A 26,650-nucleotide genomic window follows, 5' to 3' on the forward strand; every position below is an offset into this window, starting at 1 on the left:
GGAATATGAATAATATAAGTAAATAAAATAAGTTTCTATTGCTGTTTACAATCTTCATCTTCAGTCATCTTCCCAATGTTTGTTTGTTTCATTTGTCGACCTTTACTTCTTTTGTTATTTCTGGTGTACCATTCTGATATTATTCTAGTCCATTTCTCATTTTTCTCTCTCAGTCTATTTTCATTTAAGCGTTTTGTATACATTATTCACATCTATAAATTTGGTTGCATTTTTAATTTTCTAACTTCGATTAGTATAGAACTTCGAACTTCGTATCGAACTTTATACTTCGTATAGTATCAACTTAAAAATAGTAGCATAATCGCATAATACAATCACAAAAATTCAGACTAATCGAGAACTTTGCAAGCGTTCAAAGGCTACGTAAGTCAAGTGAGCCGTATGCTTGTTTTCCACCTCCTGTTTAAGTGGTGGTACGTGCTGATATCTTTAACAGATCGTTAGAAGGTCAATTTTATATAAACAAGCTTGAATTATTCGATTTTATTTGCGTATAGTTATAAAAATATAAATTTAGATAAAAGCCGTTGCGTTGATCCACTTGAAATTTTTGAAAGTCGTCCGTTGACACATACACCAATTTTTTTTTTTGTTTGTTCCCTTTTTGTAACGAGATGACCAATCCTGGGGCACATCCGGTGTTGCTATCATTTGTTTCTTACTGTACGCAATAAGTAGTATAAAAAAACTTTCTCCTTTTGGATGGTATTTTAAGCACCTTACAAAAACGAATTGGTTCCTAATTCAGCAATATAATAACTTAGTTTGTTATTGTATGTACATGTAATTATTTCGGTATATAGTTACAATCTTAAATCATTAATATTTCAGGTATTTTATTTAGAAAACAAGCCGCTCCATGAAATTTCATTCTTCCGTTAAGTTAATGCAATGAAACTAAAATATAGATATTCCTGTAAAGACAGAAAGGCAGGATGTAACAGAATGGAAGAGAAATATTTGAACTTTATTCGTTCAGTATATTTTCTCGGTCTGATTTTAATCAAGCACAGCTGATAGATTGTAACAGAGTTAAATATAACTCACTCAGAGATACATACATAGTTTTATTTGTTCGTACATTTTCTACAACTTTAGACGCCTTTATTTCTTTAAACATTCTGGAACCTCGAAGTTATTAACCTACTTTTAATATGTAAGAGGTCTGCTGTAGTTGTTTTTTTGTGTCCATTCTATTTTTCTTTTTTAATTTAAAATAGTTTACTTTCATTATGATTTCATACTAATTATAATTGTTGTCCATGATACTGTCCTGACATGGACATTGTCATAGGGGATGGTCGTCACTTTCCATCAGGCGGGCCGTTATCTTATTTGCCGTTCTAAATTGCATAAACAAAAAATATAGTTAAAATTAAATTAAATTTTATAAAAGAAATATTCAAAGCCTTTATTGTGATTGCCACGATGCTGTTTATAATAATAGGCGACGGTTATCACTTGTAATCAGCTTGTTTGCCATTTCAAAATACATAAAAAAATATTATTACTGTTATGACTTTCGATTAAGTGCCTTATAATCTTTCTTGTACTTACGAACAAGTAGCACAGTAATAAGAGAACAAAAAGTGTCTATAATTTTATAGTTGTGAAGGTATAACTAACTTTTCATTACAAGCTTTTTTGATTGATTTAGAAAAAGACCAGAGGGAGACTTTGTACAAAAGTCGATTGCTTGGGTACCTCTGTCCCATTCGTGCTTCTACCGTGAAGCAGTTGTGTTTGCATGACTGTTTCGGTTTAAAGGGTAGGATATGGCGTGAATTTACAGAGTACAGAGGAATAACATCTTAGTCCTCAGGAATGGCAACGCATGGGGGGTATCAAAAAAAAGTTGTATAAAAAAAACAGATATAATCCTTGGTTGTCACGTAGTTATAACTTACTAGTGGTCACTCCGTGGTCGAAATTTAACCATAACATATATTGTAATAAATTGATTTATTACGATTATGTTTGAGATTCAGTAAGACTATAGACAAATAATATTTAAGACTAAACAATATTAATCTATAGTAGTCTCAATTTAACCACAGACTTTAACAATAAATAAAAGAGTATAATATATATGCGTGTGTTTATCAAATACATAAAAGTGTATATAATTTTCTTTTTTATTGTTTTAACGTATTTTTAACAAAGTTTTTACTTCATACATAAAATATGGCACCATTTATTTACAACAAAATATTAATTTAGTTATTAAAAAGAATAATTCAATTTTAGGAATTATACAATAGGAATTAAAAGGGAATAAAAATTCATAACCAAGCAAACAATTCAGAACTCGAGCTCAAATTGAGTTTGATTGGTGTTTTCATTGCGCATTCAGTTAATTGAAAGTATCCGGCAATGTATCAAGAGTTCCTCAATATTAATTAAAAATCTGTGAAACAACACTTTTCACGATATGTTATGCTGGCTACGCCTAGTAAAATTTTTTCCACCCGTTAACATTCAAACTTTATAATTTAGATGTGTAATTAATAAATAGTCTAGTAAAACTCTTATAGCGAAATGCAATGAATATGCGTGTCAACTCGCACTCACATGCTACCACGTAATCATCGTAGATACTCATCCAAAAAAAGATTTCCGGATATATATACATAAATTCGTGTGTGCGTGTATAGATACTGTAAAAAAACATAAATTTTAAAAATATAATTATTTTTTTGTGGAACATACGTATTCTGACACTTCCTTATGGTTGACTGGAAGAGAATGCTTTTAGCATTAAGTCCGCCATGTACACATATTTGTACTAATGAATAAATAAATAAACATACCACAAAAAAAATCGAAATTGCTGAACAAATCTTGATAGTTTCTTCATCGTTATATATATATATATATAATTTGTAAGGACATACTTCCAGATTAGTCTTACAGGAACCATCCATAGATTTTTAGTGCTATGTTTAGCCAACAGACGGAGTTGTTAAAAATTTTGATTGCAATACGATAGTTCTTATATGGAAAAAATCCTAGTACTATGATTTAAAATTTTTTTTCTCTCTTGTGCAGTACCGTTTAACACGTTCGTAATGATTTTATTTCTCTTGGTGTTTCGATCTATTTTTAAAGCAACGACAAGCATACAATATATTCAAATATTTTTTTTTATCTTAAGAAAACAAAAACTTCACTTTCTATATATACATACCTGTTTTCATTACTGCCGCCGTGTATTTAAAATATGTGTAAACAACGCGAAAGCTTATAATTAACAAAAAAACCTTTCTAGAGACATTTTATATACGGAACCATCGGTGAGTAAATTCAACTTACACTTGACCGGGATTTTTATTTATAATAGTATTGATGTCGTATATAGTTTAAAAAACCACATCTTTTCGTTTCTCTTCGCACCGCTCTCCTCTTTTGCAATCTTCGTCACCATTATACGTCTATTGTGTCCGTACTTCAAGAACCAGTTCAAGTTATCGTCATCGCATCATCATCGCCTCGTTCTTCGTTGACTAACCTTCCGTAATCGGAAGAAAAGGGATTGTTTGTAATGGAGTCTAATTGACCCATTGATAGCAATAAACCCTATCAGGTCGACCTCCACGCGGTTACCCCTGGAAACCGTCGTAGTTAATTCTAGTGGAATTCGTTACGATGAGCTAACTGGCCTGCCTTTTCATCTTCACCTGTCATCCCTCACTGGTGCCCCGCCAGTGTATCCCGATAGCGCAGGCGGGGTTACCACTCCATTATCACTCTTTAAAAAAAACCGTCCGTAATCCCAACTGAATCGATGTATTGTGTCATATCACTGGCGTACGCAGTGTTACCATGCTAAAGAGAATAAGTTTACATCGTTACATACCGTGTCTTCCTTCACGCTTTCTGTCTCTCGAAAGTAGCAGTCGCGCACAAAAAGGATTAAAAAGTTATCCACAAAAATAATACTATTCGTTGGTAAATACAGTTAATGTCTATCTCTGGCCGTTTAGTAAACTCTATGCAGACAATCACGTCGAAGAATTATTGATTATCTTTTACGGTGTGTAAATATATTTTTACGCGGTAAAAAGTAGCTATGTCAGCGTTTATTTTGTCGCGTGAAAAAAGAAGATATGAATTATAGATAGAGTATCAAGATAAAACATACACCTGACTTTAATTTAATACATAACTGTGGAAACCATATTTAATTTCATTTAATAGCTTTTTCATTACATCAGAATAAACATACAAAATACAAAAATAAACATACCGACACCTAAACAAAAATTTTAAATAAAACAAACAAAAATAGACCTTCAAAAAAACTGTAAAAATCGCATCCAATTTGGTGCAGTAGTTTTTGTGTAATGCTCGAACGAGCATACAGACAGACAAACAAAAATCCTAAAAGTGTTCTTATTTATGTAGATTATACAACGTTTATATTAAATTTTATACATATAATATTTTGAGGCGTCTATTTTGCTTTTTTGGTTGTTACTGTGTCAGAAATGTTTTTAGGTATAGGTAAGTACAAGGTCTAAAAGACTGAACGCTTCGAATATAATTTCTTCAGGGTAGATATTTCACGAGATTTCAAAATAGTTTATCTATAAGCAAAAATATAAAAATTGTTTCTATCTCTTATAAATTTATTAATATAAAAGATACAAATAAGAAAGACGTTAATGTGTTTATTGCCAGGAAAAATATGGTACAACTGTCTTCTCTGATAAATACTGTATCTACTAGTGAATTTTAAAGCAATATTATTTTGCTCATCTTAATAAAAATAAAATAATAAAGGTTTACATATACTATATAGTGTTAGTTTAACATTAATAGGCTTTATTCAGTATTAATTGCTACAATATTACGTATACAATATACCGAACTAGGAATAGCATAGTGAAGTAACGATGATTATAATAAATAGGTAGTCATATAAGACTATATGTAGGTATTATAACACTTAGATTGTACCTTAAGTAAATATTACTTACAGAGAATATGAAGGAATAGATACAGCGTACTATACATACTTACAGCGTCAAGTTTAAAAGCTTCTTAATTGCAATGTTCCTAATTAACTAAGTGTACAATGTATGAGCTTACGAACGTGTATTATATTTTATATCTATATGCAAAATGTAAATGATTTATAGCCACCTTCGAAGGGGAAGGAGTTTCATAATTCATCTGTATTTATTTAATCGATTTTATAATGAAGTGTTCACTTCGAGTTTACTTTGATAAGAATTATCTTTGCTAATGTGATGATTAATCTGTTAACCTTCGAAAGAGTTTACTCTCGTGTTGATTCTATGCTAATTTTGTTTAATTTTATACAATTGATTTGTTTTTTTTTTTTTCTCAATAACATTATTATACATATAACAAATACTATAAATATAATAATATGACGATTTTTTAAATGTCATAAAAATATACATAATTCATTATTTACGGGAGCTAATTTAATAAAAACACGAATAGTTTTTATTACACCAACATTTGCATGATCTGTTCTTGCTATGTAAATTTTTCCCTTTTTTTTACGCGAATAATTTTTTTGAAAATAATATATATCAGTCAAGATAAGTTCAGAAATATATTTTTCCACTCTACTAGAAAAGCAAAGTCACTAAGTTAGTAAGTTACTAAGTTTAAATATGACTGTAAAATTTAATTATTTAGGAAAACCTAATCTCTAAAATCATATATACCCAAAGATATATTATATACATACATACGAGTACTAACTCAATGAAATTCCATATATATATATAATTTTTGTTAGTATATAAAAATTATATATATATGTATTTTATATAATTTATATGTATTTAAAAAAGTAAAGTACTAATATTTTTCTATGTAATGCCCACATAATACTTGTTTAGGACTGGACAGCGCCGTGTAATGTCCAATAGATTTTCTTCGTTATTTTACAAAAAACATTTAGATTTTTCCTTCTTGCCGATCTTGAACATTTCTTACAAGTGTTAAAAAGGAATATGCTGTTTTTGTAACCTGAAAAAGTAATGCCTGTCATTAGTATAAAAATAAAACTGTAGAATATTAACGAATTGCTTTTTCTAAGTACTGAAGCTACTATCTTATTGATGATATCCTACTTGTGTTTGCTGTGAAGATGAACATCACAGTGTATTCTGTATTATAAATAGGAGTGGGTAATATATAGCAATATCTATATATAGTAGCTATAATAGCCATAACGGATATATACAATATCGGTTATCCAATTTCGAAATGTAGTAGCCGATCAAAACTAATATGGATGTCTGACCTGTGTGGATAATAACGAAATAGTTGATGTCCAGAAGAATCCAATATGTATTTAGACATCAGAGCGGTATTTATATTATCTATGTCCAATAGTAATTATCGCCTATATACGAAAAGTATCAGATATCTATGACTCCTCATGTCAATAAGCTACGATTACTACTTTTCATCAAGCGGACCGTTAGCTTGTTTGCCATTCTGTGTAGTATAAAAAAAGCTTTTTTTTTATTAATTTTAGCATGATTACCCATTTTTTCTTTGAAATGATACACAATAATCGATTTCTCTCAATCACACCTGATGGTAAATGATAACGAGGTTGATTGTAGACTTTGAGAATTTATTTATAACCACTTTTGCTTTTCTAAAAGGTCTTCTAAGATCTTGATTAAATCTGGTAAAACAGATGCAAAAAAAAACTCAATTGCCTTATTATAAAATACTAAACTCGAACGGGGTCAAAAATTTGTTAATAACGAGAACTAGCAATCTCGTTGCTAGCAACATACTATATCGGATCAACCTCCATGCGATCCGCTCGAAAATTATTGTGGTTAACTCCTGGTGAACCTTCACGACGAATTAACTAACCCAACTTTATCCTCATCTACTATTCCTTACTAAAACGCTGCCAGCGCAAAAATAGTGCAGATGGAATTACCGCTATTCCTTACTAATACGCTATCAGCGTAAAAATAGTGCAAATGAGACTACCACCATTCCTTAGTGATACGCTGCCAGCGTAAAAATAGTGCAGATGAGATTACCACTGTTCCTTACTGATACGTCGTCAGCGTAAAAATAATGCAGATAAGATTACCACTGTTCTTTAGTGATACGATACCAGCGTAAAAATAGTATAGATCAGATTACCATCGTTCCTTAGTTATACGCTGTCAGCGTAAAAATAGCACACGTGAGATTACCATTATATTTTCAATTACAATAAATTCCAATCACGTAAGACAAATTGAAGATATTTATTAATTATTACACAGTACCCTAGCGTTAACCTGCGACTTCATCCACGCGACCGTGTTATGTTCACTGTCTGGGATAAAAGGTAACTTATGTCCTCTTCATCCCATATAGTACCACACTGGTGGTGATATTTGTTACCCAATAGGAATTACTTTACCCAAATAAATGTCGTCAGAGATAGAGGGAACAGTTTCAGGCCTGTTAATACAATAGGTGTTTTAGCGCGTTCCATAAAAATTTTCAAACTCTTCTTAAATTTTTCGGATCTTGGTATCCATTCGCTGTTATATGCTGCATCTACTAATTTTTCACTCTGAAAATAAATTTAACGTTTAATGTTTATTCTTGTTTTTTTGTTATTTAGAATAAAAAAAAATCATTTAATATTAATAGAAAAAGCTTCATTTTTTTTAACATTCTATAGGATGAAATTATTAGAAGTCTTTAATTATGAATAAATAGTTGATGAATAAATAGTTATATAATTGTTATCTAATGAAAAAGGAATAAAAATCGATCATAGTTGTTGCGAACTCCTTAGTTATTTTTAAAGGTTTTTATTTTTATTGTATTTTTATACTTTTGTTTCTACAATTGTCACTTTTGCTCTTTGCTGTCGTAGTCTATCTTTCGTAGTTTTCTTTATTATAGTTATTTTCCTTTTAAACCCATTGTTTGATTACATCATATACATCAATATACAGTCCATAATATCGCCCACAATAGTAAAAAAAACAGTTACGTACTTTAAAAATAATCTATTAACATACGTACCTGATAAGAGATTTGTGTTCCCAAAAAACTAGGAATAAAAATTTCACTTAACATTCCCACGACATAAGAGACCATAAACATCGTTGACTCCTTAATCGATGGCTGTAATGCAATCAACATTATCATATCTTTAACTGTCCACTGCTGTACATAGGCCAATCCCTTAGTAGATTTTGACAGTATTTGCCACGCTTGGCAAGCAGATTGGCAACCGCAGTTAAGCTTTAGAGATGTTTTAAGTGGAACACTGCTGCCCATCCCTCGCCCTACCTTAGTCGCCTCTTATGTCACCACGGGAAAAGAAGGGAGAGATAACTAAGGAAACTTAATGGTCGAGAGAAGGGGAGAAGCGTTCCTCTTAAAACATTATCAAACCAATTACGGTTACCAACTCGCCTGCGTTAGATATTTATTTCAAATCAAATTAATTTTCTTAAACATCTTATGTCAAAATGTGTACCTACTATTAATAAAAATCAGACTAATTTCTTTAAATATAATAAAATATTAAAATTGTTATTATACCAAATTTTGTAATGAATTATATTATATGAAATATAACATCACAGCAAATTCTTTATTGTAAAAACCAATATGAACTAATTTTAGTTTATCATAAACTTTTTAATAATGGTAATTTTTTTAATACCATTGAGGTGGCAAACAAGCATACGGTCCATCTGATGGTAATTAAGTTAAGAAATAAGTTTAGAGAAATGGCACCTCGGTATTGGCTTCATTACTCATCCTAATAATGAAGCGTTCGTGATTATCTGATCATTCCAAAGGTTGACTAGTAGAGAATGCTACTAGCTACTACTACTAAAGGCGTACTTTTTTTTTTATACGACTTAGAATGGCAAACAAGCTGACGGCCCACCTGATGGAAAGTGGTAACCGTCACCTATAGACATAAACAGTACCATGGACATAACAGAGTATACTGTTTCACCCATGATACCTCCCATGCGTTGCCATTCCTAAGGACTCAGATGTTATTACTCTGTACCCAGTAAATTCACGCCATATTCCATCCTTCAAACCGAAATACAGCCATGCAAACACAACTGCTTCACGGTTGAAACACGAATGGAACAGAGGTACCCAAGCAATCGACTTTTGTACAAAGTCTCCCTCTGGTAAATGGTAAACTTGCGCCTTTAGTACCATTTTCATTTGGTCAATAAATTTATTTCAAATAATAAATATTACATATTAACTATCTGATTAAACTTTACGATGATTATAACATATCTTAATGTTATAAAAATTGTCTCACCAATAATAGTCCATATAATGTCACACATATGATTATTGACCCCATTCCAAATTGTACAAACAAGACTACATCCGACATATCTTGAAAACTCGTACAATATCTGTAAAATATAAGTCATATAAATTATAGTATTAGGCTTAGAATAGACCATCCCTCCCTTTCCTGTGGATGCCGTAAGAAGCAACTAAAGAAATATAATGATCAAGAGATGACCAGCATCTCTAAAACCCTGACCCCGGTTATCAACCTGCCTGCCAAGCGTGGCAACTACTAGTAAAACTCCCCTTATGGGAATAGGCTTATGCTCAGCTGTAGACAGTTAACGGCTGAAATGATGATAAATTATTAAGTCTAAAGCGAATTTATATATATTAATTTTAGCCCTTCGACTCTACGAATAACACAGCTCGTCCCGTATCAAATTAGTATAAAAAGCTCTAAATTTTCTTCTTTCTTTCTTCAAAAAAAAATGTTCAGTTTTATGGACAATAAAGACCTTTTATCAGTGAACAACATAAGGTTACATATTAATTTTGATTAAATTAGAGATCCCTATGAAAAAGCTAATATAAAATACTAATTTGTCTTTCTATCTATTCACCCACGCAAAGCTGAAGTAGATCGCTAGTAAGTTTTATTAAATTATTTAAAAAAAAAACAATACCTTAGAAGGATGTCATAATGTCGCAGACATGCATTCAGTTTCACGATTTGTGCATTTTCCAGTTCTTTTCTATCCTCTTTGGAGCTGGCATTCCCTTTCAAGTTTGTTAGTTTATAATTAAGTACTTTCATTTGAGTGATTGCTATTAACATTAAACCAGCAATAAATGAATCTATATTCACATTGTACATCATATGGCCATATTTTCCAAATGATTGATAAATATGCAAATATTTGAAATACTTATGTCGGAATTCATCGGGAAGGAAATAGTATTTACAAATAGGTAGTTCCAATTTTTTTTTCCAAATAAGACTCGCTATCAATGGTAAAATTACTAAAGTTGAATATCCAAAGTTGCCTAAAATCGCATATGTTACCCAACCTCTTTTGTAGATTGCATTGTCTTTTTTAATAATACTCTTAGTTTCAGGATCATCGCCTTTGAATTCATCGCAGTCTATGAGATCCAAAATCGCTTTTACCTTGCTTCGATACACAAACATCATCAGGACTTTAGCTGCTATAGTTACTTCAGTAAAGTAAAACAGCATTTCTGGAATAAGTAACTCAACTTTTCTTGGTGTATGAATCAAATTTATCGAGAGTAAAATGTTGTAAATAATGAAGTTGATCGTAATATAAATAAAGGAAAAGTATTTGTAATATTTGTATGGTATGTTCCCGGGCCATAGAGCGAAAAATGTCCAAAAAAATTTATTAAACTTGAAAATGTCCGACTGTTTCGTAGACATCTTGAAAGTAAATGTAAAATTAAGCAAATGCTCCTATTTATTGTGTTTGTTTAATAAATAATGCAACAGTGTGTTGTTTGTTATAATGTGTCAAGCAAGAATAAATTAAATTCTACTTTCAATACACTATACATTATAAAACGTTTTCGTTTTTAATAATTCATATAGTAATAACTCTATTTCACCTATAAAAGTGGATAATATGCCAATTATTAATTAACTGTAGAATTGTTAATAGTTTTATTATATTTGCTAATGAATTTTTTATAAGTTGACAGTATTAATTTGCGAAAAGGCTGAAGAAAATTATATTCATAAATTATGTAAATGTGCAGAGTGAAATCAACCAGAGGGTGTTCTATAGGTAAGAATTAATATTACTTCCCAAAAATTGGTTAAAAATGACAAAAAATTTTGTCTTCCATACTAAACTTAATAAGTAGTCCTAAAACATCTAATGAAGTGATGTATAGAATAAACACCATATAGAAAACATAAATACAATCTTGCAAAATAAATTAACTTTGTGACAATCTTTACTTAGATATTTCCTACTTACCTTATCAGCCATTAAGTGTCCCCTGCTGAACATAGGCCTCTCCCTAATCGGGGATTTTGCCAGTAGCTGTCAAAATTGGAATGTGGGTTGGCAACGGTAGGTTAGACTTTGGTAATGTTTTAAGAGGAACACTGCTGCTTATCCCTTGACTATAAAGCTCCTTTAGTCGCCTCCTACGACATCCACGAGAAAGATTTTTTTCTTACCTAATCACACTTACATGGCTGAATAGATTTTATCATTATATTAGCCACAACTCACAATTAGCACAATCCTTAATATTATCCAACTAATCGTAGTAATTGTAAAAGTTTTTGAGAGATGTGTGAATGTATGTTTGTTACTATTTTTCGTAAAAACTACAGAATTAACTTGAATGAAACTAAAGTTCCAAATATACTAAAGTACCTACATGTATAAGTAGGACTCGCAGAGTAGAACAACCCCCCACTAGATTAAGGGACGACCTTAAATACATTGCAGGGTACAATGATTGCAGGTCAGGACCGTTCTTTATGGCAGTGGGGAAGGCCTATGATCAGCAGTGGACGGATAATGGTTGAGATGATGATGAAATGAATAAGTTATGCAGTAGCTTATATACTTCTTTTTTTTTTATTTATTTTGTTATTGGTTTAACGATTTAACCAATCGTAATAAAATTTGATATATGCGTACTATTCGACATGGAGAAAGACATAGGTTACTTTTTATTCCTGTCAATAGACATATTAATTTCCGTGGGTGTCGTAAGAAGAAACTAAGGGAGGGCTAAGGATGGGCAGCAGCATCCCTCTTAAAACATCTTCAAAACTTAACTGCGGTTACCAACCCGCCTGCCAAGCATGGCAACTACTGGCAAAACCCCCTTAGGGGGAGGCTTATGTTCAGCAGTGGACAGTTAAAAGCTGATATGATGATTATGATGACATACATAAACCACCCGCGCTCACGTACAAATAAGTTTGCCAACTCTTACGTGAACTGTATCGTAACTATGAGGAATGGACTTTCCCGTGACGTGTTTCCTTCGTCCCAAAACCTCGGATCCTTTAAACGTAGCTTGAAAAGGCACTTAAAGTACCGGCATAGTGGAACTAACTGTTGAGAGTGGAACATTCTCTTTTCGGTTGATCGTATTCACGGATGTCGTCCTTGTGTTCGCTCAAGATAGTGTGGTCACATATCGTGCTATAGTACAAAAGAATGTCCAAACAAATGACAAAGTCGTAAGCTTCTAAAGCAAAAATCGTAGCTTCTGAATTCTCAGATTGTTACAATCAAACTGTATAGCAGTTTATACGGGTATACTATCAGTTTTTTACCGAACTAGGTGTTATTTTGCGGAAGTCCATATCACTGCTTATTTGATTAAAATAATTTTGTTTAATTCTGCTACCATTAGTATGTGTGTGACTGCTAACACTCGAAGATTGACCACCACTATTACTACCAGAAATTCCACAAACTTCCATCAATCTCGGACTGCCATTTTGTTCGTGCCCGTTTTGCGACATGTGTTTCACCTCTAAACGAGGCATCTTCAGGCAAATTGTTATTTACTGTTAGGACATCGGACGGTTAACATTAGATTCCGAGCAGCTAATTATTTACATTTAAACAAAATAATTAAATACTATATTTAGTTGAAAAGTAGCTGAATCGTCGAAAACGATAGGATTTTTTTCATATCTTACACTTCTAAGCCAGGTTAAAGTAAGAAATGGTACCAACAGTATAGGTGAATTACGTGACTCGTAATTTCACAAAAAAAAAAACGGCGCACGTCTAGGAGAACTATTTGGCAATTTGTCTACAAACATTGTAAACAGTGTTTCTCAAAGAACAGGAAAAATGTGTGAAGTTTTTATTCATTTGTCGACTCTTTCTGTAGTGAATAAATTACACTAGACTTGTCCACAATCCTATTAAAATCCTAGTTGAAGCCAAAAAACACAAGTCATATAGAGTTACAGTACTCAGATTTTTTTCAACACCTATTAACAAGTAAAACATTTAAATTTATTTTAAAAACTTTAAAAAAAGAAGGACTTTATCAATTGAGTTGTATTTTTAATGTTTGTTACCTTAGAACTCCGTCATTCATAAACACATTTGAAAAATGCTTTTTATTTTTTAAAGGATTTAAATTAATTCCTCAGAAATTTTATTCAAATTCAACTAATAGTCAGGTTTTTGAGTCAAAATTATTGGTTTTGCAGCGATTAAAGTCAGTGTTTTTTGGAGAGAAAAATCTACTTGTAACTAGTATAAAACCAAATCGCTTTCCGCGTCTGTCTGTTTCACAGATTAGAGACACTATGATCTGTTTCTCCGCTAAGGTACTACTTCTAAACTACCAATTTGGTCGGCTCCATACTATAATGCCAGTCTGCTATAATAATGTTTGAAGTTCGCTCTCAATCTGGTAAAATATTATTACGTAAGAAACGAGGTCAGTTCTGAGGCGTCATTAGTATAAACCTACATTTAAACCTAAACTTTTAAATAATTTCCTAAAGTTACTATTTTATGGACCATCTTAAACTACAATTATAATAATTTTGACATAAATCTATAAGAAAATAAGTTCACATTGGTCCTTACAATAAATTTAATTAACATTGTAATTTTTGAGATAGCCTATTATGCCTAGATAGGAGAAATTATGCCTCGAAATCGAACCCATTCTGTGTATTCATACTACAATCCAGTCCCGTTCCAGTTCAGTTATGATCAATCTTGGACTGTTTCTAATGAACATACCCACAGCGGACTGAGAGCAAATTGAGAGTGGTTTATAGTGGAGGTCCAGTGTTACGGTAGAGATTTAATTCTTATTTAGAAAATCTTATGGAAGGTTTGTATGCACAATTTGCAGTCACACAGAGCTAAAGCGATTCGCTAATTTATATATCGCTAGCTATAAGAGGAAAGATTTTATAACCTATAATTACATCAATTAAAAATCCACTTTAAATTCATTAGTCATTAATTATATCACAAGAAATTTTTCCGCTTCTCTTATCTTATTAGCTGCCCATGATCTAGTATTATAAATATGGAAGAGAATTTATTTGTCTATTACATAAAATAATAAATGACATTATCCACGCAAATAATGTTTGCTCGTGGGCACACGTGGTTTCAATGGCTCGGTAAATGAAACTGAAAATTATTGAATTCGCCTTCTGATTTATTCCTTGTAAACACACTGACATGTGTTCTGTTTGAACAATATCAAATGAATTATATCTTTATAATTTACTGAATAACTGAAATATAATCGCAGAGACACGCTTGCTTATCCAAGAGTCGAAGGGAAAAAAGAATCGACGACAAACGTAATTAGATTTTTTATAAGACACTGAGGTCCTGCCCATTAAAAAGTTGTGATTAATTAATTAAATATAAAAACTAGATTTAGACATGTTGAAGCATATAATATTGCGTAAACAGATAAAGGTAAATACATTATACCTCAATAATTGAACGTAGCCTGATCACGAGGACAAAATCGTGGGTTATAAAAAAAATATTTTCATTAGACATAATATAAATGTTTGTATATACCAAAATCACATTGACAAACGTCTTTGGAAACCTCCGACCTGCCAAAAACGAACAGCCCTTCAGTTTCTTGACACGTGGAATATTAAATGAACACCAATACTGAATATTTTTGCTTCTCTAAATTGTATGTACATACCTGAGTACTCGAAAAATCTGTTTTCGTTTACAAAACACTCGTTGTAGTAAACGAATTACAGAAATGTCAGTTTACATGAAAATATCTTCTTATAAATAGACTGTAACCTTCGAAATAATAATGTCCTTATATAAAATCGATGAATAGTCAATTGCACTGTAGTCCCGGCATAGAATAGGCCATCCTTTTCTTTTCAGTGGGTGTCGTAAGAGGCGACTAAAGAAACTTAGTACTTAGGAAGTAATGTGTATTTGTATACATCATCGTAACTATAAATTAATAAAAATTTATGTAATATTCTTTTTTTATCTTTTTATAATTTGTTTATTTTCACCATGTAAACCGAATTTACAAAGTATACGAAAAACCACAGATCTTGCATGCCATAAATTCTGTTTACTACAAAATGTAGACAAAATATATTATATAATATGTATTTGGAGTCGTGATTCCGAGCTGCCATCAATATTGAGTAATTTCAAAAGAATTCCGCACAAAACACGAAGGCATTAAAACCTAATAAATTTGAATGAATTTTTTTTTTACGTAAACGCAACGAGCATAGACAAAATTTTCGGCACCTATGAGACCAGAAGTTCAAACGCGAAATCTTCACAGAAAGTATTATTGAATAAATGTATGGTGTTGAATGTCTTTTTAAATGTTATAAGTAGATTATGGTACCTTTTTGAAATTTAGATTACCTTGTACCTGTTGCCATAAAAAATATGTAGGTACAATCTTCATAACAAAAACGTAATTCCAGAACACGTCTTTAAAACTTCATTCAAAAGCATTTACATCTTTGATATATAAATCGCTAGCAATATTTAGTTTTTTAATAATTCTTACCTTTAATATGAATTCCAACCTTTAGGTCCTGATCACCATGTGATTTCGGCGTAGGATGGGCCTCCCCTTCTTTTTTCTTTGATATCGTAAGAGGCGACTAAGGGAACTTTATAGTCGAGAGATGGGCAGTAGCGTCCCTGCTAAATATCATCAAAGCCTAACTGCGTTTGCCAATCGTGGCAACTACTGGCAAAACCCCTATGGAAGAAGGCCTATGCTCAGCAGTAGGCAGTCAACGGTTGATATGATAATGTTGATAATGATGAACCTTTAGATGTCTGAAGTTTGGAATAGTCTGAAAGATAAGATATAAACAAAGATGAATATCGACTTTAGTATCCAGTTCTCAAGCAGAGCTCCTTTTTTATAATACCAAAGGGAGACTTTGTACAAAAGTCGATTGCTTGGGTACCTCTGTCCCATTCATGTTTCAACCGTGAAGCAGTTGTGTTTGCATGGCTGTGTTTCGGTTTGAAGGGTGGGATATGGCGTGAATTTACTGGGTACAGAGGAAGAACACCTGAGTCCTCAGGAATGGCCACGCATGGGGGGTATCATGGGCGAGACAGTATACTCTGTTATATCCATGGTACTGCTCATGTCTATAGGCGAAGGTTACCACTTTCCATCAGGTGGGCCGTCAGCTTGTTTGCCATTCTAAACTGTATAAAAAAAAATAGCATATCATGAAGTCTGTTCTGAACAAGCACTTGGACAATACGATTCATGAATGCGGTCAACTGAAAAGAGAATGTTCTATTCTCAACTGTTGGCCGCACTATGCCGGCTCTTAGTGAGCTTACTTTGCCACGCTACATTTCTGAGGTTACAGGATGAAAGGAAAATCTTACAATAAAAGACATTCCATAATGTTACGGTATAGTTCACATAAGAGTTCGCAAACTTATTTGTATGCGGCAACAAACAGTCTGCCGTGCAGGAATGCAGTCCTCGACCCAACCTCGTAATGCGATATTACAAAGGGTAAGGTGGAATAAAGCAATGTTGTTCATATGAATACTTCCTATGATGCATTAAAAGACACTGGGAAAAGTTACCTACTTTACGTAATTGTGAAAGTTCCAGAGTTTTACTCACTCCAATATCTTCTACAATACGAATAGTTAAACTCGAAGCATCGAAAGTGTGTAGTACTGAACGAAGCTATCCCAGATGCGAACAGTACTCTACACATGACTTTACCTATGGTTTATTCAACAGAAGACTCTGATGTAAGTACCGTAGTGCTCTGTTTAGGACTCCGAGTATTTTAAGATGCTGTTTAAGCCACACTCTCGATGTATTAAGATCAGAACACAAAAATGCTACCTTTGTTAATTTTGTCATAAAATAAACAGTAGATATGAATAGTCGAGTGGCTCACTGGATAGTCAAAACATGCAAGACTTAATTTTCCAGCTTAATTTTAACAAATACTAGTTTTTAGAGTTAATAATTGCAAGGTGTCCTGAACTTAATTATAAGTAACATGTTTACAAAATGTATTTTGAAATTGTGTAATATTTATTTACATTTCTAAACTACACTCATAACTTCAGAAGTAAAATCCTTGACGAAAATTATTTTAACTTAACTATACGAGTACACACTATGTACGAGTATTAGAAAATTAACAGTTTATTATTAACAACTCTATATCATAATAATCACCAAACAAGAATATGGGCAAATAAATGAAAAGAAAAACTAAATATTGTTAGAATATTTATTGTACTTTGTGACTATAGATTGTATTTAAAAAATACAGAAAATCCCTTTTTCCTACAAACGCCAAATACACATACAAATTTATATAATAGAGAAGATATAATTAATATATAACTATATGATAAAAACGAATTTACTATTAAAATTGGAATTGAAAATAAGGCAAATTAAACTTTTAAACCCCAACGTAAGCAAATATATTTGTGAAATTGACATTTTTCACTCTTTCACTTTAGCTATAGGTACAATATTTTCTTATTCACCTATAGACATATAATTTAATCAACGAAATAAACTGACTAACTTTACTCTCTGAGCATAATTTCGTTAATATTTCTTTAGACACGCTCGCGTGCATTCGAAATAACGAAGTTGTCGGTACGTGATCTCAACACGAATCTGTTATCCGGAATTACCATAAGAAAAAGACAGTTTCCTCAATTCAAAACTGATCCAATGTATGTTATTTGCGACACTCCGAGGAAACTTTGCTTGCGAATAATTTAAATTTCAAAATGAAAACAAATATATGTTTGAAATGCTTTCTCTTGTATAGGAAATTTTGTTCATTTGTTATTTTAATTTAGAACGAGGGATCATGTCTTTCAGTTTTTGCTTCGTAACTAGCAAATTTTGATTCGTAAATAAAAGCTGCAACTTCAATTACAAAATTCATTATAAAATCAACACATAAATTCTATTTCATAAATATCGAGTTTGGTATGACAAAATACAAAAATCGGTTCAGAATTGTCAACGTAATCGCGTAACACGGTCATAAGAATTCGGACGAATTCCTTCTCAAAAAAGGAATTCGTCAGAATTCTTATAAACATTATTATTTTTAAGCATTTTTCAAAACAAATGCCTTAAAATAACAATTAAGTTCTCTCAATTTGGCTATAGAAATATTATGTACAATATTTTCAATATTATAATACAATCTAAAGTCATATGTATTGTAAATATTTTATTTACGAGTACAAAACAACACTCTCTAAGAAATGTCACTCGTCCTTTAAGCTAATGTAATAAAACCAAAATATATAATATATATAAAAACAGAAAGGCCAAATGTAACAGTATGGAAGAGAAATATTTGAACTTTATTCGCTCAGTATATTTTCTCGGTCTGATTCTAATCAAGCACAACTGGTGGATTGTGATTGGTAGATTAATATAACTCACTCAGAGGTACATATATAGTTTTATTTGTCCGTACGTTTTCCACAACTTTAGACGCCTTTATTTATTTTTAATGTTCTGAAACCTCTATGTTTACAATCTACTTTTAAATGGAAAAGTTTACTGTTGTTGTTTTTTATGTATATTTTGTTGTTTTTTTTTCAGTCTAAAATAGTTTACTATCATGATTGTTGTATCGGCCGTTAACTGTCCACTGCTGAGCATAGCCTTCCCCATAAGGGTTGCCACTCTTGGCAGACGAGCTGGCAACCGCAGTTTGGCTTTTGGTGATGTTTTAAGAGGGACGCTACTACCTATCCCTCTACCATAAGCTCTCTTAATCGCCTCTTACGACACCCACGGGAAAGGAAGGGGTAGCCTATTGTATGCCGCGACCTACACTGCTACTATCATGATTATTTCATAGTAATTGCACTAAAAATTTAATTATTTATTTATATAAAAAATAATATTGTTATTATGATATCAACGATGGTGTTTATATCAATAAGCAATGGTTAACACTTACCATAAGACATATCATCTGCTCTTTTATTGTTTTAAAATGCATAAAAAAAACAATATTAATATTATGACTTTCGATCAAGTGCATAACAATCTGGTACTTAAATAACGTACAAATAAATAGCACACTAAAAAATCAAAAATTTAAATGAATCTTTTACATTATAGTATTTCATAATTGTGAACGTGGTAACTTTGCATTACAAATTTGATCTCGGAAACGACAAAATTCTTGTTTATGATGCAATTACTTATTATAGCCTACATTCCACTAAAACATTTACTTAGCCCTATAAAAGAGTTAATAAAATTAAATGTTAACTAAATAAAATAAATAACCAATTTCATAGAACAATTTATACAAAAGAATTAAAAGGAAATTAAAATTCATAGCCAAACAAACAATTCAGATCTCGAGCTCAAATTAAGTTTGATTGGTGTTTTTATGCCGTATTAAATGGATCGAGAGCATTGGACGATATATCAAGAGTTTTTCAATATTAATTAAAAATCTAAATAAAATCGTGCAATATACGTCTTCGATGCATCGTTCTCACCCAGAAGACTTCCAGATAAAGTTCATATAAAACAATTGTCAGAAATAACAAACAGTACGTTGATAAAATCTTGTTACGACATACGAGGTCTGTCCGGAAAGTTCGTATAAAAGTGTTCTGGAATGCGAGAAAGAGGAGTGGGGAGGCCAGGTAAGCGCAGGACCCCTTCCTTATGTCCCTAACAATGCTTCAGTTCTGGTCTGACCGCCGTGCGGTGCGAACTGGCTTGTCACGCCATCTGTGAAGTTACCTCTTAACGAAACCCCGTCGGCATGGAGCCCGCTTCCGTTGAAGAGCAGCGCGTCGTAATCAAGTTTCTCTCGAAACTCGGCAAGAATGGCCGTGAAATTTTTGCCGATCTCAGAACAGTTTATGGGGATGATGCTGTGAAGGAACCAACCGTCCACAAGTGGCTAAAAAGATTCAGAGAGGGCCGAGACAATGTTGATTGTTTTTTTCGATGTTCGGGGGATTGTCCATCAAGAATTCGTCCCTCCAGGCCAGAGAGTTGATGGAAAATTCTACGTCGATGTGCTCAGACGCCTCAAAGCTCGTGTGGCACGAGTTCGTCCAGAATTGGCGCGAGAGGGGCGTTGGATTCTTCACCACGACAATGCCCCTGCCCACACCTCTCTTGTTGTCCGTGAGTTTTTGAGTAAAAATTCCATTACGGTGACCGAACACCCCCCCTATTCGCCGGATTTGGCCCCGTGTGACTTCTTCTTGTTCCCAAAAACCAAATTGGTACTTCGGGGGCGGCATTTGGGGGACATAAATGAGATAAAAAAAGCTACGACGGGGCAGCTGAGAAACCTACAACCAGAGGACTTTCAAGGAGCCTTCTCACAGTGGAAACGGCGTTGGCACAAGTGCATTATGTCACAGGGGGAGTACTTTGAAGGGGATAAAATTGATTTACCTGAATAATTGTAAAATAAAATTTTTAAAAAACTTTTATACGTACTTTCCGGACAAACCTCGTATGTAAAACGGGAAGAAATTAATATCGTCAAGAAATAAATATAAGTTAAAAATAAAATTAATAATGTGGTTTCAAAGGAATTTGCTCCTGCCATCTTTTCAAGCTGTGAAATGAGTCCCCTGCCGAGATTTCTCTTAGAAACCACAGTATAGGGTTCTTCAAAAAGGGTGTATTAAGGTTTCATCAGAGTCGGCGGTCGTTGTCACGCACGTGACACCCCTAGTGTTGCAGGCTGAAGTAACCGTTTACCATCAGACGGGTATTATGCTCGTCAGCTACCTTTGTGGTATAAAAAAAAATTTGATTCATATTTAGATATTGCTGATATTTTGAAATTTAATAATTAGAAAATATTTGAAAACTTCAAAAACAAGGACCACATGTACTCTACCTATCTTTATCTAAAAATGTCACATATATCTTACTGACTGTTAATTTATCTGCATTTATTTATTTATTTATTTTATATTTAATCTTCAATGTATCGTTCTGTGTTTAATGCAAAACTTGTAGTAGCCCGTCTAAAATATAATGAAAATAAAAGACTACCTTTTAAAATATTCTGTTAAAAATATTTTTAGAGATACGTTTTAAAACATGCATCAATGTACGTCGTTGGAAGTGTTAATAATTCTATATATTATAGTATAAATAAATCATCAGGTGGCTCGTCGAACAAAAGCTTTTGTGCGGCCATACTAATAAATTCCCATAGAAATTTTTAATATGCAATATCCTGACATCGTATCGGTAATTATCCAAGATGGATATGTAATTGTATATCTATCTTCGGTACCTAATAACGTGTATAGGTATGTATATCTATATACATGGTGTTTTATAAATTTCATTTAACATCTACTTAGATATTGAATTTTTCCGATCAATGAAACTTAAAATTTTACATAGTTTTTAATTATTGGGTAAAATTATAAATTAAAACCATTCTTAATTATTATTATTTTTCGCATTTTTTTCATATTTCTTTTATTTATACAACTTAGAATGGCAAACAAGCTGACGGCTCACCTGATGGAAAGTGGTAACCGTCACATATAGACATGAGCAGTACCATGGACATAACAGAGTATACTGTTTTGCCCATAATACCCCCCATGCGTTGCCATTCCTGAGGACAGATGTTAGTCCTCTGTATCCTGTAAATTCACGACATATCCCACCCTTCAAACTGAAACACAGCCATGCAAACACAACTGCTTTATGGTTTTTTTTATGTAAAAAATTTCATTATATGTTTGGCACTACATTTCAAATCGATCATTACCTATTAGTTGCTGAGACATAGCGCTATAACAGACAGACGAACAAAGTCGCACCATAAGAGTGCTGTGATACCGAACCCTAAAAACTAGCTATGATGACGACTTCTTTCACATTTTTACAATTAAAAAGTAGTCTATGCCCATCTCCATCTCATATTCTACGGCAATGCAAAATTTTATAAAAATTGGTTGGGCCAATAAAGCACCGATAAATGCTTTCAAGCGACAAGTGAAAGATTTTCTTCATCTGATCGGTCCTTCATTGGATAAATTGGTATTCTTAATTTATGTATTTTTATCATTATTTATTTTATGTTAATTTGGTTTTCCCGGTATCCTATATATCCTATAATTACTTATATTTGTTCTAGTATCAGGTACATATTTAACATACCTATATCTATAGGGTTAGATAGTTATTAATTTTATTTTTTTTTAATTTGATATAGGTTTTTATAATTATTTTCCTTAATGTTTTACGCTGTTAACTTTCTTAATTATACAATGTTATCATACCTACTTGTAAGATCATTAGTACATTACCCTAAGATTGTCTTGAAATAATTGCTCTCAGCTATAAATCCGCCTTACTGTACTTATACAATTATGTCGTTATATTTATTAATTGTCTTGCTTATTCCCAATATTGTATAATGCAAATAAAGTATGCTCATTTATTCATTCAAACAAACTCCCTTTCATATTTATAATTTCAATATATAAAGCGGTTTTATAAATACGTCGTAGTATCAAGTGAAGAAAAACATACCTACTCCATTTTTTTTGACAACATGTATCATGACGTAAAAACACCTACTTATTTATATTTTCTTGTTTTAAAATTAGAATAGATCGAAACAAACGTAACAAAAACAAATTATTGAATATTTGTAATCTAATATAATTTTGAAGTCCTGAATTATAGTTTAAATAAGAAAATCACATACTGAGAATCATCATTCATCATCATTTCAGCTGTTAACTATCCACTGCTGAACATAAGCCTTTCCCATAAGAGGAGTTTTGCCAGTACTAGCCACGCTTGGAAGGCGAATGTGCAAACGCAGTTTGGCTTTTAGAGATGTTTTAAGAGGGACGCTGCTGCCCATCCCTCTACCATTATGTTCCTTTAGTCGCCTCTTACGACACCCACGGGAAAGGAAGGGGTGACTTATTCTATACCGGGATCACGCAATTGATAATATGAATAATGACAATAGCAGTCGCATTTTCAATATTATTAACTGCTATGATTTACCCGTGTCTTTTAATATAAACCGCATCTTCTATGTTAATTTATGGTCGTTAATCAATACATAAAATAATAAAACATATAATAAAATAAATAAAATCGGAACCGGTCACTGTCTGTACATAGAAGTTATATAAAAACTATTGTAGGAGGGCTTTATGAACACAATAAAACCCAAAAAAATATTTTTATAATTTTTGTCTGTTTGTTGTACGTTTTTGCACACTAATCCCAGAAATGGCTTAAACGATTTACACAGTTTCCACTAATGGGTTGCAGTTGACTTCACTTAACATTTGGTATTTTCTTTTTTATTTCAAACGGTTCATATATAAAAAGTTATATTTATTTAAAGAATCACATATAAGATGCTATAAAATAACCGATCAGTGGAATTAGCTGAAACTTAATGTAGGTATTAGGTACGTTATCATTTAAGTCTATAATACAATATAAGACCGGACTCATGAAGAGTTCCGAATGATATACAGGAACTACATAGTTAGACGCGGGCAACGCCGCGGGAAACGGATGGTAGTTAATAAAGACAGATTAACTAATAAACATCCAAATATATTTTTTACAAACATTGATAACAGAACTAGGTATCTAAGTTCTCAGGAATGGCAACGCATGGGAGGTATCATGGGCGAAACAGTATACTCTGTTATGTCCATGGTACTGCTCATGTCTATAGGCGACGGTTACCACTTTCCATCAGGTGGGCCGTCAGCTTGTTTGCCATTCTAAGTTGTATAAAAAAAAGGTGTGTCTATTCATATTCTGTGTTTATAACACCGCGTGACAGTCGAAATATTCAAAATGAACATAATTCGTAAAAACAAGTAATATTATTTGACGTCTATGCCATCTGGAGCTCTAGGGACTTTTCATAAACAAAAATATCCAATTAACAAAATGAAGAGAAAATCGAGCTATTTCTCAAGATTCGACCGACTGAATCTAATAAAAACATACATATGAGTGGGTTCACCAGTTTTTTTTTACCCTAGTTAATATCTAATAACTATATTACAATAAATAAATACCACTAAGTATAACTTGTATATTATAAATATTTATTTATTTATTTATGTATTTAGAAAACCAACAGCTTTTCCTAGAATAACAGTAAATACAAATTATAATAAAAAGCAAATAGTCAATATTAGAGGATGCTATACATACCCGTTTGATCCCAGCATAGAATGGGCCACCTTTTCCTTTCCCATGGGTATCGTAAGAAGCGACTAAGGGAGAGCGAGGGATGGGCGCAATGTCCCTCTTAAAACATCTCCAAAGCCTAACTGCGGTTTCCAATTCGCCTGCCAAGCATGGCACCTACTGGCAAAACCCCCCTAGGGGGGAACTTATGTTCAGCAGTGGACAGTTAAAAGCTGATTAATGATGATGATGATTATCCATGAAGTAAAATCTATTTGAAGAGACACAACTCAGTATTCTACAAGTATAAAATCTAACAAACAAGGTGATTTAATTTTAAAATATGTGCACCATACAAACATATGGTACAGCCCAGCATAGATGTCACTGTGGCTTACATAGGACATCTGCAGTAGTGGGCGTGTACGTTACTGAGTGCAAGTTGCTCAGTAAAAAAAAAACCTTTTCGAAGAATCTCACACTGTGGTCTCTAGAGAAAACCTCGTTAGGAAGCTTATTTCACGACCTTGATGTTTTCAAAGAGAAATTTCTCTGAAATAATACTGTACGGATACTAAACTAAAAGTGCCATTAAGGTAGTAGAATGTGAAATTTGTTCTAAATATATCATCAATGTTGAATTGATATTAATAATCCTTTAGCAATTGATGCGAGTAGAATCTCCCGAGTTAAATCTATACCAGTTTTATCAGAATTATTTTTGCGCTTTATATTTCACTACATTATTTATATATGTACACTATTTATATACTACATGTATATAGTCTGATAGTATACATAATAATTAGTGTTCAAAATGAACCTTTTTACATACATTGATAGATGTAGTTTTTTTTATAAAAAAGAAAATTGAAAAACAAATTAATTACAACAAAATATATATTACATCAAGTCAACAAATGACATTTTTTACTTACAATTTAGTATAATTAATAAATAATATTATATAACAACAAGAATCAGCATATTTTACAAAGGATATTTTGAATCTGCCTTTTAATAAGTTTAAAACTATTATTTAAAACCACATCACGGTGGGCTAACTGACTTGCCCTTTCATCCCTCACTGGTACCTCGCCAGCAGTACCTTAGCGCAGGCGGGACTACCATTCCATTATCGTCCATTGAAAAAAATAAAAAGTACCATAAGAATAACAAATACACGACTTACTTATACAAATATTTACTTGAAAAGTGCTGAAATAAATACAGTTGAATTGTGAATCTCCTCCGATTCAGCGTGGTTCCGCAGTCTGCAATGCTGTCTGCCTATATTATTATCCTTAACGTAATAAACAAAAAAACCATTTTTTAAACTTGATATTTTACGCAATCTGATTTTTACATAACTGCTTTAATAATTATAATTAATTTATGCTTTATCTTGTTATATCTAATTAAAAAAATAATTGTTTATTTTTTTATTTAAATATATCTAGGAAGACAAAACAAAAATAATTATAATTTATAATAACATTTCTACAACAAAAAAAATACTCCAATATTTTAACGAAACCCATTAAATGAATAAAACCTTTCGACTTGTAGGAGTTAGAAAATGTTTCAACCTCGCTGATTTATGTTCAGGTCTTATAAGGCATTAAATTAGGTAGAGAGCACGTAACTAAAGTGGTGTGGTGAATTCAGAAGAAACTACGTTCTTTAGAAAAAAAAATCACTTACGCACTTTTGAAACGTTAGGTAATAATAATTTGTTAGCCGCCATATTTTATAACAATAATAATATCACACAACGCTATTTGAATAGTAGCTCTAGTACCCATTCCAGTATTATTTATCTTAGTATTTTTTTTAATGGTACCCGCACCCGCGCTATCGATATACACCGGCGGGGCACCAATGAAGGTTGATAGGTGAGGATGAAATATCTAGGTAATATTAGGTCGGTATGTAATACCTCTCCTCGCTCAAATATATTTCCTGATCTTCCGACGATCGTGTTCACTACATATGTACTGGGGGAAGGGATTATTAGTAATAGGGTCTTACAGCCCCAATGCAAGGGGAGAAGGGATTGTTAGTAATGGGGATTAGCGTCCCGGTTGCTAGCAAT

At 32.3% G+C, this 26,650-nt stretch overlaps 1 protein-coding gene across 1 annotated transcript; it reads right to left on the reverse strand.

Moving 5' to 3' along the window:
- Positions 1-4,671: 4,671 nt before the first annotated feature.
- LOC113509914 (odorant receptor 46a) lies at positions 4,672-10,777 on the reverse strand. The gene is made up of 5 exons (XM_026893341.3): positions 10,005-10,777; positions 9,341-9,440; positions 8,062-8,163; positions 7,445-7,600; positions 4,672-6,030 (listed from the first exon to the last, which is right to left on the reverse strand). Exons 1-5 carry the CDS (start codon positions 10,757-10,759, stop codon positions 5,959-5,961), a joined length of 1,185 nt encoding a protein of 394 aa, XP_026749142.1. The 5' UTR covers positions 10,760-10,777; the 3' UTR covers positions 4,672-5,958.
- Positions 10,778-26,650: the final 15,873 nt, after the last annotated feature.

Source organism: Galleria mellonella, unplaced genomic scaffold, assembly GCF_026898425.1.
Source record: "Galleria mellonella isolate WM207_F2 unplaced genomic scaffold, CSIRO_AGI_GalMel_v1 utg57, whole genome shotgun sequence".
NCBI lineage: Eukaryota > Metazoa > Arthropoda > Insecta > Lepidoptera > Pyralidae > Galleria > Galleria mellonella.